Consider the following 21,647-nt stretch of genomic DNA (forward strand, 5'->3'; position numbering starts at 1 on the left):
AAATAAAAATAAACTATTCATTTAAAATTGTTATATTATTCTTATAGAAAAAAAGAAAACTCTTTGTAGTTGCCTTGTTTATGGAAATTTTGATCACATTTAGCAATTTTATTTCTTTTATCCTTTACCATTCATATAAAAAAAAAAAAAAAACACTTTTCCCTTAATCGTAGCGGCAAACCTAAAATACTCATAACAATTAATTTCATTTGAATGGGGAATAAATATGACTTGTTCATGCATGGAAATATTTCAGCTAAAATCGAATCAGACAAAAATTGAAATCAGCTTGGACTTCATGTTTGCTGCGGCGGGGATTTTTCATCTTCACATCGCTAAATGTATATCCAATCATGATTATCTATTATTTATTTACAGTTTGATATGACCTTCAAAATATTGTACAGTGTCCATTTGCCTCTACCAATATTCCTATGCAAAACTTTAAAAGGAAACTTAATCGTACTTAACGGAGATATAAATAAATATTTAATTTTTGCAAATTCGGCAACTATGCAACATAATACACTATTATTGATTATCACAAGATACTCACAGCATCGCCTTTTTCCTCTTATACTTGATACTACTTCCCTCTTGTGCCTGTCATACGTTATGCTCATCCGTTTAACTTAAGGGCCGCGAAGGCAAGCTTACTGACCAGGATGCATATCTCAGGCTTGGCCGATTCTTCTAATCCTCCGAAAAAGTACATCCCATTGAGTCACGTCTCACTGGAAACCACATTAAAATAGGAATCATAACGAATAGTTGAAATATAATCAATTCGTTATATCTGAGGAAAATGTATATTACGTTATCAAAAACCCAATACTTTTATGTGTGTCCCATGTAAATCGGTCAACTTCAAGTATTACAAGAGACTATGTTGCCTCAGCTGACATATATTGTGTACACAGTATATAGATTAGGTCTGGCCTGTCTATAGTATGGCAGGATGGGGGCATTTGGGCAAACTTGGCCGAGAGCCAGGTAGAAAGTGGTTGCTCAACAATGCCTTGCCATTGCCTTATATCATACTGCTTGCTCCCTGCTCCCCTGGCCTCCCTACAATGGGCTTTCAACTTATAACTCATTAAGATTTAATTGCAATCTGCATAAAATTATGTTTATGTATTTAGAAATATTTCTATGCTACTCTCTAAGATTATAACAAGTACGAGGGTGGGGGGCAACTATAATGTGTCTTTTTAACGCAACCCACAATAAAGAGGGACACTGTTTACAGACGAAAGAAGCTCATATATTGGCAGCGTACTTCCTCTATTTCATTACTAATCAGCTGATGATATGCATTGATGCTTGTTATCTACACGGTTACAGTTATTGGGAATTTATTGTGCATACGATTCAATATGTTTGATTTAAAACGCAACCAATGTTTATGATTGATAATGCCCATACCAACATGGAAAAAATATGCATTTAGTTATTGATCTTTACAGCTTATAAAACCTGTAGTTCAGTTATTAGGTGCTGGAATGTCACCTAAAAATTAATTGCAATTATTTGTTGGCATAAAACGTATAATTTAAAATACGAACTAAACATTTTGACTCCCATAAACCATTCACCTAACTTTTCCTGTATTGTTTCAACATTAGTGAGGGAACCAATTTCCCTCACTAAAATGGGGGGGGGGTATTTGTTAATAGTTAGAATGAATAACTGTTGAAACATTAATGAGATAATGTGCCTTAAAATTGTTCAGTGTATCCTTCCATCCATACTTCCTTCCATCAAAAGTCCTATATTGGTAAAAGTAGAATCCCAGTAACAAAATTATAACAATAGGTAATTTTCATAATTTGGTGATTTACTATAGTTCGGCCGCTTAGAAAACGACCTGCGAGCTAATGCTAAACCAATGCTGGAGGAGGTCGCTTTCTAAGCGGCCGAACTATAAATACAGTAAACCTTCAATAGTTCAACGGTTGAGCTATTTTGTCAAGTGATATTTAATGGTTACTATTGTGATGTAAGTTGACTTGAACATTAATTTGTCATTTATTGTTGACTTCAGACTAATGAACAGTGAAATTGTTAAGATTTTTAGTTAATAAATATGGGTAATTTCTATATACCGTAGACTTTTGTTTTTACTTTCCTGTATATTAAACTCCATAAACTCCCTATAGTTCGACATTTCAATAGTTCGTCAATAGTTTGACACCCCTTAAGTCCACAGAGTGTCGAACTATCAGGTTCTACTGTATACACTGCCCTACTTTAGAAGTCAATAATAATTGAATAGGTGGCCAAATGGGTACAGGGTCCTAAGTCATCAAATTAAGGAAATTTGATGTGAAAATCTGACTATACAAGTGAAAAATTCAGTATATAGAAACAAATCTATTTTTACTTGTCAGACTAGAGAGGGCCTCAGATATATTCATTGTTGTAGGTCACTATTTGATTGCAAATTTCTTTCTCTGCCCACTCCATGTCATCTAAAAGTCTGCTGGTGGGCTATTATGTCCTTGCAGAACTGAGTTTTTAAATAGGGTTTTAAAAGGACCTGTATGTAAAGTCGATCTATGTCTATTATAAGTTTCTCTCTATAGACCACAGAAAACATATTACTATAACCCAGAATGCCAACCGCGTGGTAAAAAGCATTAAGTGTTTTGAGAGAGCTTTGCCTGTCAATCGTAGGCAGCGCCACCAGCGTTGCCATGCACTCAGCATAGCAACGCTGGTGGCGCTGCCTACGCTTGACAGGCAAAGCTCTCTCAAAACACTTAATGCTTTTTACCATGCGGTTGGCATTCTGGGTTATAGTTGTATGTTTTCTGTGCTATAGACTAAACTCCAACCAAGTATATTTCAAGGTGGCGCGTGGGGTTTTCTTAGAACCACCAACATGCCAGTGATGCTAATAAAAATGTTTTCGTACTATAAGGAAACGGAGAAAAAAATCTTTAAATTTTTCTTATCAAACGTTCAACTTACCTCAGTGACTAAGTGATAAATCAATCAGCTGTTTGCTATGATACTGCATTGGTTTTAATTAATATTCAACCCAATACACTAGTAAACTCTGGCAAGATGGTCCTGAACTTAATTTATTTTCTTGGCTTCAAACTTTCATATCACATGGGAAGTCTATTCTGTGTATAGTCAATGATAAGACATATTTATTCCAAATTTAAATAACATTAGATTTAATGAGTGCTTCGAACTTCAAGTAGCTTATTAGAACCAACCCCCCCCCCCACACCACCCAAAAAAAGGAGCCAACGTAAAGCTTTCAACAACAAAAGCTTCGTGGCAAATCCCTTTGGACTTTGAGTTACTGCGACTCGCACTCTTTCAACATTTGCTGGTGTACAAAGTTTTGCAGCACCCACCGATTATTTTTAAGGTTTAAGCGTTTATCCTAAATAATTTTTCCCAGTTCACCATTGTTTTCCAACCTGGAACAGCGCCATCTTGACCAAAGATGGAATGTGGTCCAAACAATCTCTGGGTTTTTGCACAAGAATCACTATTTTTTAAATAGGTTTCCACATCAAAATCTCAGTGTTAATAGCCTCAGGCATAGTGTTTACTAAAATGGCATAGTTTAATTGATGTTATAAGCACAGCTGATTATTCGTTGTTGCAACAATTAACATGTGACAGCTAAAACAAATTGTGGCGTTCTCATTGCCTCACCCTGTATTAAACGAAACACAAAGCCCTGGTAATCACATGGGCTTGTGACAAGTTCAGAGACTATATAATTAGTCGAGAGAATGTATTTGAACCGGATCACAAGCCACTTGTGAAAATCTTCTCTCTAAGAATTTGGATGACATTAGACTACACCTCGCTTACAGCGAATGAGGCTTCGCATGATGAGAACCTCATATTCAGTGACATATACACCTGGAAAACACCTTGCACCAGCTGACTGCTTTCAAGATGCCCAATTCCAAACAAGGAAACATATGACATGGAAGAAGAAATTGAAGCCTTTGTTCAGAATGTGGTTGAAAACATACCTACAACTGATGAAAACATAAACAGGTTACAGGAAGCTCAGCAAGCAGATCCCATCTTCAGAAAGATTGCAGTATAGTATACTGTCATAATGAATGGCCAGAAAAATCACAACTTCCATCTCAACTAATCCCTTACTTCTCGGTTAAAGATGGGATATCACTGATGGAAAACTTACTTTTACACAATTCAAGAATAATAGTACCATCAAGTCTTTGTTAAGAAATGCTTCATAGAATACACATTGGTCATCTAGGAGCCACCAAATGTAGAGAAAAGGCTAGATTCAGTTTATGGTGGCCAGGAATGGCATCAGATATAAACATGATGGTAGCTTCATGCCCAACATGCATCAAACACAGGGAAAATATAAATGAGCCCCTCATTCCTTTTCGAGTTTCCAAAACGTCCATGGGAAAAGGCAGTGATGGATTTGTTCAAGCTCGATGGCAAATGGTTCATTGTTTTAACAGATCAGTTCTCAAGGCCTCAGAAGTTATTGAGAAATGCAAGTCAACGTTTTCTCGCCACGATATTCCTGAAGTTTTATACTCAGATAGTGGAATGAAGTTCGGCATCGCTAGTGCTGAATTCAGAAAATTTGCCAAAGAGTACAACTTTTTATGCAAAACAAGCAGTCCTAAGTTTCATCAGAGCAATGGCTCAGCCAAGGCGGCTGTCAAAATTGCAAAAACTGTTTTAAAGAACAACAAAGGCGACCCATATTTAGCTTTGTATCTAACAGGAACTCTCCACTTGCCAATGGTTACAGCCCAGCAGTTATTATATGGACGTAGACTACGGGACCGGGACATTTTGCCAACTTTACCATGTCATCTGGAGAAAAAGGCGGACTTCACTCATCTCCGAGAGATGGAGAATCATTATAGACATCGTGCTCGACCCTTATCAAATGTAAACCCAGGAACCAAAGTTTGGATATCTGATCTGGAACGTGAAGGACAAGTGGTAGAAAAGCTAAACTCACCACGATCTTATAAAGTGTTGACTGACAAAGGAACCATAGTTTGAAGAAACCGGTTTCACCTGCGACCAATGCCAAATATTCAAAAGGAAAGTAACCACAACCATCCACAATCAACAAGTTGTCAGATGGATAATCGAATCTATGGAGGCAACGGTACTTACATAACCAAGTTTTCAACGGTTAACCACAAACGTCAACCATCAACAAGTGGTCAGATGGATCATCGAATCGATGAAGACATAACAAAGTTTTCAATGGTTCCTCCAGACACCTCTGGAAAATCTTCAGCTAAAATAACAACCAGATCAAGACGGCTTATAAAACCTCCCCAGAAACTCTACTGACAATTGTCATTATAGATTTATGTTATCATGTGTTAATTGGTATAGTTTACTTCTAGTTGATTTGTACTAATTAAATACTTTTACTTAAACTATTCTATCATGATAAATTCTGATTTTCAAGCTTTAATACAAAGTTTTACATTTTCATTTCACCAATAAATTGTTAGTCAAAGTAGTAGTATTACCAAAAGCTCTAATTTACAGTCTCGGACATGTTGAAGACCAAATCCTCCAACCATACAAGAACTAGCTAGCAGTGGTTAACACCACATGATGAGGAAGGACACATAGGCCTAAATACAATTATAAAATTAAAAATTATTAAAGAGTCAAGTGAACAATGGAATAGGATTTTGAACAAGATGACACTAGTTGGCGGGTAGAGAATAAATTGTGCCCTACTATCTTGGAATCTGGACGAGATGGCACAACACCAATCTCGCTAGTTCCCTTACAAGTAAAATAATGCCAATGACATTAATAAACACAGAAAAAACTGGCAAGCATGTTCAGCCTACTTTTTATAAAAGTTTGTGGGATGAACTTTGTAATTTTGACTCTCACATGTTTTACTTGAACGAGAAACCTAAATTTTATTTTGCAAATCAAACATGATAGTAGAATTCAAAAGTTTTTATAAATCTATATAGTACGTAGTATATAACTACTTTAGAGTGGTTAACTTAGCTGTACGATTTAAAATTCAAATCATTATTAATTTATTTCTTTAATCATTCATAGAAATAATGCTATTGTATTAACTTTAAACAAAACACAACTGAACTGTTTTCTAGACCTATATACCGAGAAAAGGTTTTTGGGACTTCTAAAATATTTTAATTAATATAATTGAAAGACATTTTTCCAAATAAAGACTATATTATTTTACTTTGTGTTGTTGTGTTATAGCAGAGGGGATGCAAGGAATTGTGCAAGAGGGTCATGTGTAGGATACAGTATCAACTACAACAATAACTTGAAATAAAACACTGCTTGTAATGTACAAAAATGAGACACAATATTTGATAATGAAAAGAGTTTTTAATTGTTAAATTAATTTACCTAAATCTGGATTAATATACGACCTTAAGTTAACAATTAATTATATTTCAAGAAGTTTTATAAAAATAAAAGTGGGCAAGTATTACATTTCTTTTTGAATCATTTTATAGTATTTGCTTCCAAAATCAAGTTAATAGTTAGTAAACCATTATAATAACATGTTGTTTTAACGAATACAATTTATTTATATTTATTAAATATAAGATATTTCAATGAGATACATTTAGAGGAAATATTTAGAGTAAATTAAAGTAAGACTAGACTAAGGTTGTTGCCTAAAAAGCTATTCATTACTCTAATATTTGCCTTAAAAATAGTAGGATAAAAATTGTCAAACCTATACGCTGCAATTACCTTTAGTTTCTTTATAGAAGCAATAAAGTTTTGTAAACATAAAACAACTATTAATTAACCAACAGACAAAACCTTTTCACATTGTATTAGTTAAGGCATAATTGAGTTCAAACACAATTGAGAATTAACAGCTGGTGCTTGGTTAATTTTCTAAAATGTTTTGATTTTCAAATGGACTTTGTTGAGTAGTTTCACAACTTAACACAAGCATAAAATATTTGTATATGACAACAAATAATTATAAGCAACTCAAAATTCAAGTACGCTCTTGTCCACTTTTGGTAGTCGTGAAAGAGCCAATATTTGAATGTTGAGTAATTTTTAATACAAACTAAAAACGTCTTAATACTTGTATTAAGTTGTGAAACATTTTACTTAAATCTGTTATCTGTGATCATAACTATTTCAATGCTGAATTAATGATATAAATCAATAGGACTAAACATTATGAATTGGAACATTTTGTAAATATTATTCACCAGTTCTGTAGTGATAGTGAAACTTGACTGTACATAATGAAAAGTATCTATTAAAAAAATTAGTGGTGACTTCCAAACAATAACAGCCAATTCCTTGATGATATTTGTAAAAGAATTTTACTTCTTGGTAATAGTACAAGTGGTTGTTGATGCTAATTTAATAAAGTTGTACATGTTACAATTTAGATGGAATATGCAAGAACACAGTGCAACAAACTCAAAACTCTGTAAAGTTTTCAAAAAAACTTGAATAGTCATGTAATACGTGAGAAAATACATTAAACAGAGTTGAAATGATTGGATAAATTTTATACATCCCATGTTTTACAGACAACATGTATTTACAACTATAAAATATCAATGAATTAAGCACTCTTGTAGTTTCAAATAAAACCAATACTTGTCCACTCTCTTGTTTGCAAATGATTATGTAGTTTTAATAAAACAACATAGATTAAATAAAACAAAACACTATGATCAAATTGAATGAACCAAAAACATTTTTAACAAGGAAAACAAAACAATGTGACCAAACAAAAAGGAGTGGTTTCCGCTTTAACCCTGTTAACTGCTACACAATGAAATTTTCTCTGTCTGTCTTCTTCCTTAATTAAACATAGTGATAAAATATTCTTTCAAAACACAATACATGTAATACAACCATGTAATACAATGTAATACAACCATTTCTTAGCAAAATAAACTATTTGCGAACATGAAGACTATACAAACAACTTAAGAAATAAAAACACCTTTGTCATTTATACTAAGGAAGGGAAAAATTCAACACCGAACATAAATGAGTGGTTTTGGGCAAAGCCATTAACAGCCAGCTACACAATAAAATTTTTCCTGTCAGCTTGAGATGATAATGAAGAAAATATAAACGTTTCAGGTCTGGTTGAACTTTTAAACCAAAAGATGAAGAAGTTAGAGACTAATTCAATATCAACAATTCAGAGACTATATCTTCTCAGGTCAAAGACATTATTGACATGATTTTTTTCAAGTAAACTAAGAACAATTATGCAATCTAAAATCACTGTATTTTACCAAACCACAACATGTATTTTTAATTTTTATTCAATTATTTTATTTTATTTAGCTTTTTTTATTCAGCCTTTTCACTTTATGTGCCAGAGGAAAACACATTTATAACAAAAATTTGGGTTAGTGCAAAAAAACTCTCATTTATTTAGATTAATTATTTCAGAAATAATTTAGTGAAAAATAACTATTATTAAAAAAACCAATATACAATTAGCTGTCAAAATAGAGGTGTTCCTTACCCGTACAAAGCTTTAAGGCTGTTATTTTATGAAATCTCACTCATTGGGTTGAAAAAAAGTATCATTAGTAACAAAGACTAGAATAAAAAAGTACATACAGAGTTAGTACAAAATCAAAGAGATATGATCGTCAAGTTAGTTAAAGACTAGAATAAAAGACTACATATCACAGAGGTAATGAGCAGTGTACTTAGGTCTGTCTGTGTTTTTTACATGGTGAAGTACACAGTTCACTGGTAAAATTATCTTCTTTTCCTGGAATGGGAAGTTGTCAGGTAACTTTGTATTCTCACTTCTGCTGGTCACAGCCTACAAAATACAATTTTGTAATAAATTCATAATAATTTCTTTTTAAGAGGTTGGTGGCCTACGTGCTTGGAATGTACAGTACAAGAGTGAACTGTACTGACAACATTTAGTGGCGGACACCAGGATATTGCTGCCATTGACTGTCACACTACCTGTATTCCATCATGTCAACTGAACAAACAATATTACGGGCAAGTTAGTATGATAGCTGACATCTTCAACTCTACATCTATACTTGATACAAGTCAATCCATTGATTATTAGCTAAAATATATGTAAAACAATGGATTGGCTGTGTTTGTAATTATAATAATAAAATAAATATAAAGTTTGTGGGTTGAACATTATCAATATCATGGCAGTCGTGGAAGCAGATAATCACAATCACTCCACCGTGTCATCACGATGACCGTTAATTAGGGGTCTGCGGTTTCAGTAGGCCTACATCATTTTACGTGGTACAAGTTCGGTTCGGTACAGCCTATTATAATAATAAATTACTTTCAATTTACTATCGTAGTCTACAGTAGTTGATTCTGAGCACATAAAGTCTTATCAGATGTTTGTTTACGATCTTCATCATTTATTACTAGGGTGATGTATAGGCCCTCTTAAATAATTAGGTCTAGGCCTAAGTCTTTTGATTCTTTGGAAGAGGTTTAAAATATACTAAGAAAATTGGATTGAGCCTGAGATAAACTAATGATTGATATGTGTGGATGTTAACTTTGTAAATGAAAAGACAATACTAACCGGACCGAGACCAGTCCGGATAACTGGTTTTTCCGGTTTTCCGGTTAAACTCGTTAAAACGGACTGTTTACTGTGATATTCGATTTAAATTTAGGAGAGCATTGTATTACACGTGATCACTGGTCTCAAATCTTTCCCACGAGAACAGTCGTTTCAGTATTGCCCACTTCCTGCCGATCTAGTCCGGTTAAACTAATGTGCTGATAACAATTGTCCGGTTAAACCGATGTCTGGTTAAAAGGTGTCCGGGTAAGAGGGAGTCTACTGTAATCTTACTCTGTGGTAATCCAAATTTTAGTTTCAGAAAAAAACTTTGCAAGAGTTGTATCTATCTTATAATAAGTTTTGAAGCTGATAAAAAAAGATGCTCTTTGCCATTTCTTCATCATAACCTTCAGTTTTTCATTGTCGTCTGTTGAATGTGAACAGCTGGCAACTACACTGTCTTCGTACTGAATACTTTTATATGTTTTTATAAGTTTAACACGTTCGCTACTGCAATAGTACGAAATTTTCTGTTTTTATAAGTTTAACACGTTCGCAACTGCAATAGTACGAAATTTTCTATTCACATGGACCAGCGACGCACATATGCGACGGCCGGTTTCCACCCATAGACTGCCGTCGCAAAATAGACTGCCGACGCATATTTGCGTCGGGGTTCTAGTGTTATTAAAATGCTTATATCTTTGTAGTTGTCTATTTGAAGGCACTGAATTCCCTGCAGTGGTCTACAGAGATCACAGGACAACTGCGTCGCTTGGTCTGTGGATATGATGATTGGTGACGTCATATAATAGTTGGAAAAACTGGTCTTTATTTTTCTGCATCACTGTATGTATGTATGCAGTATATATGCTGCATTATCCTATGTAGCTTTTATATTTGTTCAGTTACAATCTGTTCTTGAATAATCTGTTTATTTTTTTACTTACTTTCACCTTAAAACACCAAAAAAAATGAACTGTCGCATATATGCGACGTTTAGTCTATTTCAAGAAAACTATGATAATTTTCACTATTGTCTTCACTGTAGACCGGGCGTCGCAAATATGCAACATTACAAAAGGTAATTTTAAAACCACTTTATCATTGCTATTCAAAGTATCTCAGAGTAATAAAGGTAAAGCCTTTACCAATGAATTAAAATTAAAAATAATGGTTTAAATACAGTTCTGAGAAAAAAACCGCAAAAATACGGGTAGCCGCGTACCGTACCGACCTTATATTTTCTGTACCGCAGACCCCTACCGTAAATAATAAAGATTTCACCAAGGATCCAGTAAAAAGTATTGAGTTGGTATCAACAGTTTTGTGGAATCAAGTTAAAAGGGTTGACCCTAAAATTCACAACACATCCTAGGTCTTTTCACGGTTGAGTGGGTACCTGTATTAAAGTGTTGGCAGAATCCATCTTCAAAGATTGTTCAAGTCAAAATTAATAATGCTGCCATGAGATTATCAGGATGTTACCCAGAATGTTGTAGATTCTAAAATTTGTATTAAATGTTAAGTCACAAAGTAATGAAAGTAAAGTTTAGTTTAAAGTAAAGTTTAAAGTTTAGTTGGGAAATTCCATTAAATTTTTTTTGTCATGGTTAACAAAATTCACGACTCACAGTTTTAGGGTTTTAGATCACGGGTACTTACCATTTTCGGCATTTTCATTGACATCGACATCAGTGTGAGCTGGTGAAGATGATATGCTACTGAGTGGTGTTTTGTGTCTGGTGCGGTCATCTCCTGGTGACAGGGATGTGAAGCTTCGTCGATTCCTTGAGTGCCTAAAAAAAGTCTGTTTCATTAGAATCCATAGTGGTTTACGGGCAGCTGTTTCCACAGACGACATGGTTATTGGTTAACACCCACAACCACTATAGATTCCATCTTATGTCTTATCCATTTGACATTCTTATTGTTTTTAAAGTTACATATTTAGACTCTTTTAAGGCAATTTGGGTTTCGTCATAATTCAAAACCAAATCATTTGTTGAAATAAATTAAACACTTGAAATAAGTTAAAATCTTTGAAGTAAAACGTGATTTCCGAAATCTTGGTAATTTTGAGATCTTGGCCATCTCTACTTGTGACTAGTTAAGTTATGAGAAGTGTAAGTGTAACTTAAAATTAAATAATACTTTGGATCGAATCAATTAACAGAAGGGGTCTAATTGACAGGACATGACATGTTCGGTTGCATGTTGAATGAACATCACAAGATTACTTACTGAACTGTAAAAAATCTATTTGTCAAGAATATTTCCACCAATTTTTACTAAACATTTTTTAAACTAGATTCTACCAAACTTAACTGTATTAATTTAAATTTTAACATACCCTGGTGTTTTCCCAAAGAGTTTCCTTCTTGGAGGCGTTTTCCTTGGTACGTTGTTTCCAGAACCCAACTGCAATCATTTTCAATAATTTACCCAACAAGCAAATAGCTGGATTTTACCATTATTATTTATTATCAATATTTTTACCTTTTTGGTAGCCTAGGGTGTCCAAAATTCTTATCTCCTGCGAGACACAATATAAGTTTTGATAAATCGCTAAATGTGCTAAAAGCCTCTGATAACGCTCAAAGGTCGAAAATATGGGAGGAGTATTTTATTTTCAAAAAGGTCACTTCAATGGGTAGACATAGCTTATTAAATGTTAAAGAAGACTTTTCTGATAAAGTTACCTTTCATCTGTACAGTAGACTAGAGGGGGAAGAGGTTACCACGGATAACACAACAGCTGATTAAGACAAGATAAGGGCAGGGCCGGATTTAGCATTTCGGCGCCCCTAGGCCCAAATAATTTTCCGCCCCCTAGTCTGGTCAAAGTTATCATGCCCATAGGCCTGAGTTAATTGCTATAATTTATCATTGCAAGTTTTTTTGAAGAATTGACTCATTTAGCCTTAACAAAATGCCGTGTTAAACACTTTTAGCAATCTTATGCTTTTAGTAAATGCCTACGTTTGTGGGGCTGAAACAAAATAACTCAATCCACCGAGCATTCCTGCAAAAAACATGGCCATTGATCCCAATTTCAGGCCCAAAAACATGAACTCCATACAGTACGTGATACCATAGATTATTAGTGGTACTAGTAGATTTGTCATCATAATGGATGAGCTGAAAACAATTCTTTTTATTTAAACTTAGTTTATCCAAAATAAAACGATATAATCATAAACAATAGGTTGTCTCCTGGTTATATTACAAAAGAAATTAAAACACATCATAGAACTAACCCTAAAATAATAGAAACAAAAGTACCGTACGTCAAAACTAACGTCCAGTGTCACCAACGTGAACTAGACATTTAAATTAAGTATTTAAATTAACAATGTGATAGGAAGTCGACTTGAATTATATTTAATCTATGGTGGTACTGCATCTAGGTAATACTTCAAAAGCAAAACAGACTACAGAACAATATTCCGGCCAACCATACCGATCCTTAGGCCTGAGGAGAAAATTACAGTATTAATGGTGCTTTGGAGGGTATTGAATTTGTCGAAAACCTGTTGCAAACTGAGATTAATATTTTTTCGTTAATTAGATAAATTAATCTTTTTTTTAATATTCATCACAACGTATTATACAGGGTGTCCCGGAACTCTCTACCAATATTTTAGGGCATTGTTCCTGGGTAAGAAACATATTTAAATATCATATTTAAATTGTCCGGAAGTCCTTAGTTACTCAGATAGCCGCCATTTTGTTTTTTTCACTTATTAATTTTTTTCTGAAAATTGGCTAAACATACGAAGCTGAAACTTTGCACAAACATTTATGACAACTAGGCAAAGCTACAAAAAAATTATGACGATTTTTCAAATTCATAAAACAAAATGGCGGCTGTTTAAAATTTTGTTTCTTAAATTACTCGAAAACCATTGATTTTAAAAAAATTTTACAAGTATGACTGTTTTAAGGCAATTTTATTACAAATCGATCGACACCTTAATCTTTAAGATCGGACGAGTATTACTTGAGATATGGTAGTTTTCGTGATAAGTGACCGCCGGATATTAGTTGCAGCGCATGCTGAAAGCGGTCACGTATCACTAAAACTGTCATATCTCAGTTAATACTCGTCCGATCTTAAAGATTAAGGTGTCGATCGATTTGTAATAAAATTGCCTTAAAAAAGTTATACTTGTAACATTTTTGTAAAATCAACGGTTTTTGAGTAATTTAAGAAACAACATTTTAAACAGCCGCCATTTTGTTTTATGCATTTGAAAAATCGTCATAATTTTTTGTAGCTTTGTCTAGTTGTCATAAATGTTTGTGCAAAGTTTCAACTTCGTATGTTTAACCAATTTTCAGAAAAAAATTAATAAGTGAAAAAAACAAAATGGCGGCTTTCTGAGTAACTAAGGACTTCCGGACAATTTAAATATGATATTTAGTTATGTTTCGTACCCAGGAACAATGCCCTAAAATATTGGTAGAGAGTTCCGGGACACCCTGTATATTTTATCTTGATCCTGCAGATTGTTGTAAACTAATCAAAATATTAGTCAATAACTTTTGTTTTGTGAGTTATTTGTTTTGTGTGTTTGGTGGTAACAGTGTCTAGCACGCATGCGCCCCTAATTACTCCGATCAGTAGCCATCGAGGTACCGAGCCAACATAGTGGCAATGCAGTGGCTATACGATGCGTACAGCTCGGGCGCTCGTCAACATCCCTACAGCCTACTCACGTACCAATGTTGTAACGAAATTGATGCGTTTATTCTGAAAAATAGTTTAAATCTTCTAACAATTATTTCTTTCTATGAACTTCAGAATCAGAATGCTTTATTAGCCAGAGATTTTTTAATCATCTATGACTATTTATTTTTATTTTTAGATATTAAAAAAAATTCTCGCCATTGCGCCCTCTGGGAGCTCGCGCCCATAGGCCCGGGCCTACCGGGCCTATTGGGAAATCCGGCCCTGGATAAGGGAGGAATGACCAGTAGGCCTACAACCTTGTGCGGTATTGCGTGTCTTCTCCCGCTCGCTTGATGTACAGTACGTGTGTGACCATGGTCGTAAAACTGTATATACATATATGTTTCGTGAACTGTACGGTTATGTTAATACGTTTTATAAATTGTGACAACCACTTCTGTGGGCAATGTTGAGACCTGTGACAGCGACTGAAGATGCATTGTAATTAATGCGAAACGCGTCTCGCAGGAGATAAGAATTTTGGACACCTTAGGCTACCAAAAAGGTAAAAATATTGATAGTAAATAGGTGTCTAGGCTAATATCTACAAACATTATTATTTAGAAGAAGATATAAAACTAATTGTAATTAATATACAAGATTGTGAAAAAAGGTTGTAGGAGCATTGCACTTTTGTTCAAATGACTTTCAAGGTCACAAACATTTATTTGTAAAATTCAATTCAATTCAATTTATGCAAAAAAGAAACATTATATTTAATTTTTTTTTACGTCAAATACTCTGAAATGAGGTCCCTGGGAAGCAAAGCTTGAGTGCAAGGGATCGAGTCACGAGCATCAAATGAAAATACTATACAATAACAAATACATAGATATATTAATTACACTAAATTGTGACATAAATATTATTGCTATTAACTATATTACTTTTGTGTTATCAATATTATAATTTTAATAGATAAATTACTACATCTATGTATTAAATGCGAGGTAATGTAAATCCGAGATTCAATTATCAAGATGAACAACAACTTTTAATCTAAATATTTTTAAAAAGATTAGCTCAAATTGTGAAGATGGATAATTTAGATGAGAATTGTATGAGATTATTGTAAGTTTCTCTCCCTTGTCGAATTTGGTTGACATGTTGGTACCATGTGTCACCTCATGTTTTTTCATCATCACCTCTAAATTAGTATCTACAGTGACAAAACCTACTGTAGAAGTGAATAGACCAAGGTTTGATAAGAACACACACTGTGGCGACCCTGGTCTAGGTTCAAGTCAATCTCCCCCAGGCCCACAACATTGCTATAGTCTCCAGTTTAGCTTCTTCTCTACCAATTTTTAAGACAAAGTAAAAGTTCAATGGCGAGCAGATCAGAAGGAATCACTCCAGCTATTACCATGACAGCCGATTCAAGAAAAATACAATACAATCAAATCAAGGACACCTTCCCCCACCATCCCTAGCAAGGACCACCCCTAGCTGACCAGACTTTGAATACCATAGCTTTGGTAATTGTTTTCAGGGTTTGTTACTGTCATATAAAATCAGTAGGATGGAATTTTCTAAACTGTTTTAAACAGTACAAAAAAGTAGGCCTATATTTTTTTGTTAAAGGAATGTCTAATGAAACATGCCATTTTACTTTGTTAACATAATTTTTAAATGAATCAAACTTTTATTTGGAGAAAATGTTTGTTTTTGTATCTTAACTTTTAAGATTATGAACATTTATAGATATGTCCAAGAAAATAGACATATGTTATGATAGGCCTGATTCCTGGTTCAATGTTGGAGTTTCAGAACATGATTTTAATGTAAAATGACACAATACATGGATTTTTGGAGTCTATAAAACTCCAAACCTGAAAAAAGTAGTTAAATATTTGTTTTTGTTTGTCTGGTGTGGTACATTTGACTGCGGATAGAACTGGATATTCTATAACATATTACATATTATACCAACCACTATCACTTCAATACAGTAAATGTCTACCAATCTTCAGAGTTAAGATGAATGTTGAAGACTTAGCTTTTGTAGTTGTATATGAATCGTAAGCACACCAAGAGAAAGAGAAAGTGATACTGTCTGTTAGGCTTACAAGGGGACAGTTTGCTAAATTTTGTGGCGAACTATGTTAAATGAAGATTTTGTTTATTTACGAGTCTCTCCTTATGGAAACAACAAAAGTCTCAGAGTAAAAAGTTAACTATGATATTACATTACAAAAGTTTTCACTAAACCACACACATGGAACAATACAGGTGCAAAGTGATCGCTTGATCACAACACTGGTCCAGTAAAGTCTCCGGTAATAACAAAAGTCTCAGAGTAAAAATTTAACTGTGATATTACACTACAAAAGTTTTCACTAAACCACACAGAACAACACAGGTCGCTTGATCACAACACTGGTCCAGTAAAGTCTCCGGTAATAACAAAAGTCTCAGAGTAAAAATTTAACTGTGATATTACATTACAAAAGTTTTCACTAAACCACACACATGGAACAATACAGGTGCAAAGTGATCGCTTGATCACAACACTGGTCCAGTAAAGTCTCCGGTAATAACAAAAGTCTCAGAGTAAAAATTTAACTGTGATATTACATTACAAAAGTTTTCACTAAACCACACAGAACAACACAGGTCGCTTGATCACAACACTGGTCCAGTAAAGTCTCCGGTAATAACAAAAGTCTCAGAGTAAAAATTTAACTGTGATATTACATTACAAAAGTTTTCACTATACCACACAGAACAACACAGGTCGCTTGATCACAACACTGGTCCAGTGAAGTCACAGGTAATAACAAAAGTCTCTAAACTTCTAATATTTTGATTAATTAGAGTAATAGCTTCCACACCTACTTCAGAAAATAATTGATCAACCAACACAAAAGAATCCTCTAGATTGTCACATGAATTAAATGAACCATCGCTGTCTAAGCTCATTCAAACATAACACTTTAAGAATAAATATAAAACAATACACACAATAAGTACTAAGAAAACATACCAAAGTATTTCTGATCGAAAGTGATTGTAACAATCATCTTTACAGCTTAGCAACATCGTCCATTGACGTTATCACACACACAGACGATGATTGATCCTTCCTCATCAATATTTTTCCATTGCGGATCCACAGATACGTGTAGTTTTTGTCCTTCTTTGCCTGACGGGCCGCAGTGTACACCTTCCTACGCCCAGGGCACAAGATTTCATTTATGTAAATTGGAACGGCCGACTGCGACAGTCCGAGATCATTTGTGTTGAAGTTTCGCTTTACGCGCCTTTTTTGTAAGAGATTGAGTTTGTCCTCACGACAAACAAATCTAGCAATGATAGTTGGGGGGCCGTCGTAACCCGTCCTTTTCCCTAACCTGTGACACACATCAATAGCCTCCCTCTCGATGGATAATCCCAAGGCGTTGGCGACAGTCTTTACAGTCTCGTACACATCTTCATTACTTTTTTCCGGAACTCCATGGATTTCAACATTATTAGATCTAATATACTGCTCACTATCATCCAATTTTACCTCCAATTCCCTAACTTTTTTACTTAAATTCCCATTTTCCTGTTTAAGTCCCTCAATAACAGACATGTACTCACTTAATTTTTGTGACTGCACATTTAAGGCTTCCTTTTGATCTTTGACCAAGTTATGCAAAAATTCAAACGAATTAGTCATATCTTTTTCCATCCGCTTGCGGTCTTCTTTTGCTTCTTCTAACATAAAAACTAACTGGTCGATACTTGCCTTACCTTCTTCCGCATCTTTCACCGCCTGCATAATTTGTCTTCTAGATTTCGCACATGGTGGGCATCGCCAAATCTGTCCTTCACTTGTAATGAAATCAAGTTCTTCTTTCGTCATGTTAACACATTTAAGATGACAACTTTTACCACATTCAGAACACGCAATAACTAGATTACGCTGCTGCAATTTGTTGTTACACACTACACAGTTTCCCGACATATTTGAACAGAGGAAAAAAAACGTACACTTGAATTTATTTGCGTAAAATACTTTACATTAATAAAAATGTAACAATAAAATAACAAAGCACTCTTTCTACTTGATTTAAATAACTGACTATAACATTATCAATGAAAGATAACTAAAAAGATAAGGGAGCGCTCGGCACTAGCGTCTGACCCGCACGACGTCTGAGTCATAACTGAAAAGTCTCCGGTAAAAATTCAATAAAATTTAGATAGATAGATTCAATGCCTAAGATAGATACTGAAAAGTCTCAGAGTAAAAATTTAACTGTGATATTACATTACAAAAGTTTTCACTAAACCACACAGAACAACACAGGTCGCTTGATCACAACACTGGTCCAGTAAAGTCTCCGGTAATAACAAAAGTCTCAGAGTAAAAATTTAACTGTGATATTACATTACAAAAGTTTTCACTAAACCACACACATGGAACAATACAGGTGCAAAGTGATCGCTTGATCACAACACTGGTCCAGTAAAGTCTCCGGTAATAACAAAAGTCTCAGAGTAAAAATTTAACTGTGATATTACATTACAAAAGTTTTCACTAAACCACACAGAACAACACAGGTCGCTTGATCACAACACTGGTCCAGTAAAGTCTCCGGTAATAACAAAAGTCTCAGAGTAAAAATTTAACTGTGATATTACATTACAAAAGTTTTCACTAAACCACACACATGGAACAATACAGGTGCAAAGTGATCGCTTGATCACAACACTGGTCCAGTAAAGTCTCCGGTAATAACAAAAGTCTCAGAGTAAAAATTTAACTGTGATATTACATGACAAAAGTTTTCACTAAACCACACAGAACAACACAGGTCGCTTGATCACAACACTGGTCCAGTAAAGTCTCCGGTAATAACAAAAGTCTCAGAGTAAAAATTTAACTGTGATATTACATTACAAAAGTTTTCACTAAACCACACAGAACAACACAGGTCGCTTGATCACAACACTGGTCCAGTAAAGTCTCCGGTAATAACAAAAGTCTCAGAGTAAAAATTTAACTGTGATATTACATTACAAAAGTTTTCACTAAACCACACAGAACAACACAGGTCGCTTGATCACAACACTGGTCCAGTAAAGTCTCCGGTAATAACAAAAGTCTCAGAGTAAAAATTTAACTGTGATATTACGTTACAAAAGTTTTCACTAAACCACACAGAACAACACAGGTCGCTTGATCACAACACTGGTCCAGTAAAGTCTCCGGTAATAACAAAAGTCTCAGAGTAAAAATTTAACTGTGATATTACATTACAAAAGTTTTCACTAAACCACACAGAACAACACAGGTCGCTTGATCACAACACTGGTCCAGTAAAGTCTCCGGTAATAACAAAAGTCTCAGAGTAAAAATTTAACTGTGATATTACATTACAAAAGTTTTCACTAAACCACACAGAACAACACAGGTCGCTTGATCACAACACTGGTCCAGTGAAGTCACAGGTAGTGTGTGACATGCCATTAAAATGTGTTCAACTTTTTGCTGCAACAGCCAGTAAGGGGCAGTTCATAAGCTTGAGTTTATTAGACAAACCAATCAAATTTCCTATAGAACATACTAATGCACAATTTGAACAACAAGATCTCAGAAACAAATTTATCAAGTTGTATTGTGTCCTTATTGATGTAGTCGGTAATTTGTGGAATCTCCATAGAATCTGGAAATTTCTTTTGGGTTAAAGTTACAAGAGTAATCAATATTTATAAATGTTTACGATATAGCAGATTTATAAAACTTATTGTCCAAGTAGTGTTCTTGATTATGCTTGTTTCCCTATCTATAATGTCTCAATAAGCAACCCCTCGATAGTTCTTACTCTTTTCATACACTTTTCATACTACTCCATTATACTATTGGAAGTAATGGCCTGTCAACAAGATGTAGAGGGTGAATCACGTAGTCTGAGGAATGTTGATCTGGAAAGTCCATGCGATGTCCGCGCGAAATAGACAAAAGAGTCCCTCATTTTTTCGAGAAAGGGTTGGTCATTAGGGGGCCGTCGTCGCTATGCTACTTTTTGAAGACGAGAACTAAGGTTTCATTTTCGTGTGTACCGTTGACTATAACATATCTCCATGGAGTCCACAACTACTAGAGGTGTGCTAAGTCTAATTTACATCGGGTATGGATCGGATATTATAAAAACGTGAGAATAAGTCGGGTGAAGTGATCTGATGGTGTAGTAAAGCAATTTGATAATATTGAAAATGAAACGACCCATACAATTAATTATATAAATTCGTGCCAAGCGCATTAGATTGCTCTAAGTAATGTGTTACAATAAACAAAATACTAGTAACAACTGTTACGTATTTTATCAATCATATGATCGCTTTGAATTTTGAACTAAAATACATTGTTTTTTACAAACAAAGTTTAGATTTGGTTTTATTATGTTAAATCAATTATAATTATAAATAAAAGAGTTTTTGTTTCAAATACACCAGGTATGTTGGGAATAAACACAACATAAATAACATTTAACTACTGTTGCTTTTTTGTTTGTATTCACTAAGACTCTTTTAATCGAATTTCCCTTTAGGGAATCAACTATTACAGTAGGTGGCATGGTAAGACCTGGGCACGGGACCGATTTACTTATAATTTTGATGTCGCCAGAGGCAAAAAACACTATTCGTCCGAATTGTATATATAGATATAAAAATGTGTCCAAATAACTCGAACAATTTTTTTCCGGTTTTGATGAAATTTGGCTTAAAGGTACACCACCAACGTATACCATTCGTCTCCACAAGACACCACACTATCTTCACTGTACGGGATCCACGACTCGAATGTCTGTCATATACTGTCTTGAAGTTCCAGGATATCCCAGGCTTATCGGTACTGATAAGCAGGGTCAAAAGGCGTCAAAAGGCGCTCGCTAGCTTCGCCGCCGCCGCTTGCTTACCTCAACAATCGGTGCGCGGCCAAATAGCAAATATTTACCCCCTCTAGGAAAAAGGCTCGTTACAACATATAGAAGATACTTCTGTTTCATACTGGTAATTCACATGTTTACATTAAATCTTACACAACAATTCTAAAAACACATCAAACACAGCTCATGCTTGACTTACTGACCAATCGTGAAGTGGAAGAGGTTTTCTTCAGTTTCTGCAGCATCTTGGCAATATCATCCTGGGAGATGCTGAATTGTGGGGGGCCTTTAGGGTCCTTCGCAGTCTTGACTGAGGTTGGTTTAGCCTTGATAAATGGAGCTGGAGTCACCAGAGAAAATGAAGGAGGTGGCGGAGGAGGTGGTGGAGGGCCTCCTATAACAACAAGTACATAAGTTACAATGTAAAGCTACAGTAGTGTGCTAAAGTATGTATAATTGTGCA

At 34.6% G+C, this 21,647-nt stretch overlaps 1 protein-coding gene across 3 annotated transcripts in view; it reads right to left on the minus strand.

Moving 5' to 3' along the window:
• Nucleotides 1–6,478: 6,478 nt before the first annotated feature.
• Nucleotides 6,479–21,647, minus strand: part of LOC129006014 (putative uncharacterized protein DDB_G0285869) — a 48,582-nt gene continuing 33,413 nt past the window's right edge. For 2 of the 3 annotated variants that reach the window (XM_054435103.1, XM_054435102.1), the window contains exons 7-10: nt 21,388–21,578; nt 11,922–11,989; nt 11,234–11,367; nt 6,479–8,830 (exon numbers count right to left, since the gene is read on the minus strand). In XM_054435103.1, the coding sequence (XP_054291078.1) occupies nt 8,811–8,830; nt 11,234–11,367; nt 11,922–11,989; nt 21,388–21,578 (413 nt within the window). In that variant the 3' untranslated portion in view covers nt 6,479–8,810. Of the gene's footprint in view, nt 8,831–11,233; nt 11,368–11,921; nt 11,990–21,383; nt 21,579–21,647 lie in introns of all 3 variants that reach the window. The other variant, XR_008491889.1, reaches the window with a different exon arrangement.

The sequence above is a fragment of the Macrosteles quadrilineatus genome, unplaced genomic scaffold (genome assembly GCF_028750875.1).
Source record: "Macrosteles quadrilineatus isolate MER2022 unplaced genomic scaffold, UCM_ALF_1.0 Scaffold_54__1_contigs__length_841927, whole genome shotgun sequence".
In the NCBI taxonomy this organism is placed as follows: Eukaryota; Metazoa; Arthropoda; class Insecta; order Hemiptera; family Cicadellidae; genus Macrosteles; species Macrosteles quadrilineatus.